The 5,316-nt window shown below is 55.3% G+C and overlaps 1 protein-coding gene across 1 annotated transcript; it reads left to right on the plus strand.

Annotated features, from left to right (window-relative positions):
- Nucleotides 1–2,113: 2,113 nt before the first annotated feature.
- LOC109141306 (piggyBac transposable element-derived protein 4) lies at nucleotides 2,114–5,304 on the plus strand (the record flags this gene model as incomplete). Its single annotated transcript, XM_027276876.1, has 4 exons — nucleotides 2,114–2,415; nucleotides 3,148–3,698; nucleotides 4,296–4,421; nucleotides 4,488–5,304. Coding segments are annotated over exons 1-4 (1,796 nt in total), but the record flags the coding sequence as incomplete, so codon positions are not given.
- Nucleotides 5,305–5,316: the final 12 nt, after the last annotated feature.

A 5,316-nucleotide genomic window follows, 5' to 3' on the forward strand; every position in this document is an offset into this window, starting at 1 on the left:
GTCCGACCGGCTCTCTCCTTCCCTCTCTCCTTCCCTCCCTTTCTCCTCTGACTCACTGAGCAGGCATGAATTGTCCGATCGACGGCGATTCGTCCGACCGGCTCTCTCCTTCCCTCTCTCCTTCCCTCCCTTTCTCCTCTGACTCTCTGAGCAGGCATGAATTGTCCGATCGACGGCGATTCGTCCGACCGGCCCTCTCCTTCCCTCTCTCCTTCCCTCCCTTTCTCCTCTGACTCACTGAGCAGGCATGAATTGTCCGATCGACGGCGATTCGTCCGACCGGCTCTCTCCTTCCCTCCCTTTCTCCTCTGACTCACTGAGCAGGCATGAATTGTCCGATCGACGGCGATTCGTCCGACCGGCTCTCTCTTTCCCTCCCTTTCTCCTCTGACTCTCTGAGCAGGCATGAATTGTCCGACTGAGGCGAGTTGTCCGATGGAGCTCTCTCCACCCTGAACTAAGGTCCGCCCCTTAAACAAAACAGACCAGCTCACACATCAGCAGGCCAGAGAAGAGGCAGAAGGCTCTGGGGAAGGTAGGTAGGAAATGAAAGGGTGATGAGAGGACAAAGAGACCACGGCGCAGTCTTTTTAAAGTCTTTGCTTTTTGACTTGACTGACTATTTTATATTTTATGTATTTATTAAAAAAATTTAAAAAATGTATTCATGTATTTATAACAGAGAGCGTGGAGCGAAGAGATGATGATGAGGAATGGTCCCGGGAGGGACCCGACGTACCCCGAGGACCTTGCTCGGACTCCGCGGAGGAGGATGATGAGGAGGGGAAGGGGCGAAGAGGACGCGACAGGACAGGACTACGAGGAACGGTCCCGGGAGGGACCCGACGTGCCCCGAGGACCTCGCTCGGACTTCACGGAGGAGGAGGAAGAGGAGGAGGATGATGATGATGAGGAGGGGAAGGGGCGAAGATGACGCGACAGGACAGGACTACGAGGAACGGTGCCGGGAGGGACCCGACGTGCCCCGAGGACCTCGCTCGGACTCCGCGGAGGAGGATGATGAGGAGGGGAAGGGGCGAAGAGGACGCGACAGGACAGGACTACGAGGAAGGAGAGGGCCGGGAGGGACCCGACGTGCCCCGAGGACCTCGCTCGGACTCCGCGGAGGAGGAGGATGATGAGGAGGGGAAGGGGCGAAGAGGACGTGACAGAACAGGACTACGAGGAACGGCCCCGGGAGGGACCCGACGTGCCCCGAGGACCTCGCTCGGACTCCGCGGAGGAGGAGGATGATGAGGAGGGGAAGGGGCGAAAGGACAAGTCTACGAGAGAGGAGCGCGAGGAACGAGGCCACCGGTCGTCTTGAAGAACCTCTCCGCACCTACGTGTTTTGCCGAGACCCCGGCTTGTCAACGGACAACGCTCGGACTCCGAGGAGGAGGAGGTCGATGAGCAGGAGAAGGGGGTGGAAAGGAAGTGGCGAACGCGGTGTGAAGATCGACAGGTAAGTACGAAGCATGAAGAGGAGGAGAGGAGAAGAGCGGAAGGCGACCGGCCGCCGGGATGGCGAGGAACGGTCCCGGGAGGGACCCGACGTGCCCCGAGGACCTCACTCGGACACCGTGGAGGAGGATGATGAGGAGGGGAACGGGCGAAGAGGACGCGACATTACAGGACTACGAGAAAGGAAAAGACTACGAGAGAGGACAAGACTACGAGAGAGGAGCGCGAGGAACGAGGCCGCCGGTCATCTCGAAGAACCTCTCTGCACCGACGCGAATGACCTCACGGAAAGGACAGGGGGCAAAGGAGAGTTAAAAAAAATACATGTACTAATACCACCCCCGCCTCGTTACCCGTCTCTGTCGCCACACACACTAGCCCACAGCAAACAACCATGACAGCGCGACGTTTTACCGCTCAAAGGTTCCTACAACAGCTTTTTTCCAGCTCGCCATGTGAAGATGATGAAGAAGAAGAAGAAGAAGAAGAAGAAGACGAGTGGTCTTCCGAAGAAGAAAGAGAATGTAAAGGGGGACATCCCATAAAAAAACAGCCGCGGCTGCGGGGCGAGGATAGTAAGCGAGAGCAAGAGGAGGACAGCTCTATGCGACGACTAAGAGAGCCAGAATAAGAGCGAGGGGACGTGAGGATGACGCGGTGGCGAAGGAAGGAAGAGGAGAGGAATCGAGAGCGAGAGGAGAACGCCTCGCTACAGCGAAGGCGAGGGGGCCGGAGGACGAGGGGGTGGCGAAGGAGGGAAGAGGAGAGGAATCGAGAGCGAGAGGAGAGCATTTCTCGACGGCGAGAGCGAGAAGGCAGGAAGATGAGGCAGCTGCGACGGCAGCGGGGGAAGGGTGATCGGGAGCTAGAGGAGAGAAGAGAGGAGGATGAGAAGGAACAGGAGGAGAACGTGAGGCGTTTAGCTACCAAAAAGGTCCTAGGAGAGACACGGTATCGCGAACCTCGCTCTGAAGAGGAAGATGTATCAGAAGAAGAAGAAGAAGAAGAAGAAGAAGAAGAAGAAGAAGAAGGGGAAGAATACATCCCATCAGAGGAGGAGGAGGAGGAGGAAGAAGAAAGGCCAAAGCGAAAACGATGCAAAGAACGAGAGGAGGACAGAGAACAGGAGAACACGAAGCGGTCGGCAGCCGCAGACTCGCTACGACGAGAGCGATGGGATGGGAGGACAAGAGGGTGGCGAAGGAAGGGAGAGGAGAGGAATCGAGAGCGAGAGGAGAGCGCCTCGCTACGGCGAGAGCGAGAGGACAGGAAGATGAGGCAGCTGCGACGGCAGCGGGGGAAAGGCGATCGGGAGCTAGAGGAGAGAAGAGAGGACGATGAGGAGGAACAGGAGGAGAACACTAGGTGTTTCGCTGCCAAAAATGCCCTAGAAGAGAGCTTGTCAGGCGAGCCTCGCTCTGAAGAGGAGGATGTATCAGAAGAAGAAGAAGAAGAAGAAGAAGAAAAAGAAGAAGAAGAAGAATACACCCCATCAGAGCAGGAACATGTAACATCATCTTCGGGAGAAGAAGAAGAAGAAGAAGAAGAAGAAGAAGAAGAAGAAGAAGGAGGAGGAGGAGGAGGAGGGGAAGGAGGAGAGGGAGAAGAAGAAGAAGAAGAAGGAGGAGAAGAAGAAGAAGAAAACCTTCTTGTTTCACCAGAGACGTTCCTGTCAAGAAACAGGAAAATAACTTGGTCCTCTGCACCATACCAAACAATACCCTTGCAGCAGCAGCAGCAGCGGCAGCAGCAGCAGCAGCCCTGGCCGCCGGGGCCCACGGTCTACGCGGCTTCCAACGTCCGAGATATCGTCTCGGCATTCCGCCTCTTCCTCACACCGGAAATAGACAAAATCATCCTGGAGGAGACTAATCGCGAGGGTTTTAGGAAATACGGAAAAAACAGCTGGAAGCGGATGGATGAGATCGACCTGCATGCCTACATGGGGCTGCTCATCCTCGCCGGCGTGTACAGGTCCCGAGGTGAGGCCACCGCCAGCCTGTGGGACGCGGAGAGCGGACGTGCCATTTTCCGTGCCACGATGTCGCTCAAAGTCTTTCACGTTTACTTGAAGCTGGTGCGGTTCGACGACCGCGAAACGAGAGCGGAGAGACGCGCCTCGGACAAACTGGCGGCCGTGAGAAAGGTCTGGGACGCGTGGGTCGAGCGGCTACCAACCCTCTACAACCCTGGGCCTCACGTCACGGTAGATGAGCAACTGGTTCCGTTCAGAGGTGACTACACGAACGATAAATCAATAAAAACTTTCTTTTATTTATTTATATATTATTTTTATTTTTTATACAATAAAGTCTTTTTTGTCTTTGTCTTTCTTTTGGTAGCGATGGGATGAAACCCACGCATGCACATGCACACACACACACACACACACACACACACAGATCAACCACAGAATGTTCCGGAAAGTCCCAGAATCTTCTGGTTTGTTACCTGGCAGCATGCCAAGTTTCCTACTGTGACTGAGAAAGGATATAACAGAGGTGGTGGTGGTGGTGTAATAAACCACACAGGCAGATCAACCAACAGAATGTTCCGGAAAGTCCCAGAATCTTCTGGCTTGTTACTTGGCAGCATGCCAGGTTTTCTGCTGGAACTGAGAAAAGATATGGCAGTGGTGGGGCAATAAACCGCACATGCAGATCAACGACAGAATGTTCCAGAAAGTCTCAGAACCCTCTGGTTTATTACTTTCTGTCGGGACTGAGAAAAAAATACGGTGGTAGTGGGGTGATAAAATAGACAGTTCTGTAATCTCTCTCTCTCTCTCTGGCTCTCTCCCTCCCTCTCTCTCGATTCAATCAACGCCCAAGGACGTTGCTCCTTTCGACAGTATATGCCGAACAAGCCTGCCAGGTATGGGATCAAGTCGTGGGTGGCCTGCGATGCCAGATCCAGCTACGCTTGGAAAATGCAAGTTTACACGGGGAGGAAGCCCAATGCCGCCGCCACCACCACCTCCGGAAGAGAAGAAAAAGAAGAAGGGAGAAAGAAGGGAAAAGGACGAGGTGGCTCAGAGAAAAATCAGGCGACGCGCGTGGTGCTCGACGTAACGGAGGGCCTGACGGGTCGCAGCATCACCTGCGACAATTTCTTCACTTCCTACGAACTTGCGCAGCGGCTCCTCCTCGAAAACAACAACACTTTGCTCGGAACGGTCAGAAAGAACAAACCCGAGCTACCGGACGCCCTGCTCGCGCTCCGAGGGAGACGGGTTCTCTCCTCCAAGTTCGCCTTCACACGCGACACCGCGCTGGTCTCCTACCTGGCCAAGAAAAACAAGAACGTGCTGCTGCTCAGCACGTTGCACGCTCGGACCGCCGACGTCGTAGGCCGACGGCAGCGTGCGGACAATAAGCCCGCCGTCATCCTGGACTACAACTCCAACAAAGGTGGCGTGGACAACCTGGACAAAGTCGTCACCACCTACAGCTGCAGGAGGATGACGGCTCGCTGGCCCCTTGCCGTCTTCCACAACATTCTCGACGTGTCCTCCTACAATGCCTTCGTGATATGGAGGGAGCTCAACCCCGACTGGCTGCCCGGCAAGCGCAACAAGAGGAGGGTGTTTCTTGAGCAGCTAGGCAAGGCGGTTGTCGCCCTGCTCATCGAATGGAGGACTCATCTGCCGAGAGCCGAAGCGGCCCCTGTCAACCCACCCATCCCTGCGAGTAAGAGGAAGAGGTTTCAGGTCTGTCCCTCCAAGAAGGACTGCAAAACGTACAACGTCTGCCGTGACTGCGAGAAATACATATGCAGACGCTGTGCGCTCCTGTACTGCCCCGTGTGTGCCAACTCCCCCTCCTCATCTTTGGAGCATGGGTCAGTTTGACC

Source organism: Larimichthys crocea, unplaced genomic scaffold (assembly GCF_000972845.2).
Source record: "Larimichthys crocea isolate SSNF unplaced genomic scaffold, L_crocea_2.0 scaffold66088, whole genome shotgun sequence".
Taxonomy (NCBI): domain Eukaryota; kingdom Metazoa; phylum Chordata; class Actinopteri; family Sciaenidae; genus Larimichthys; species Larimichthys crocea.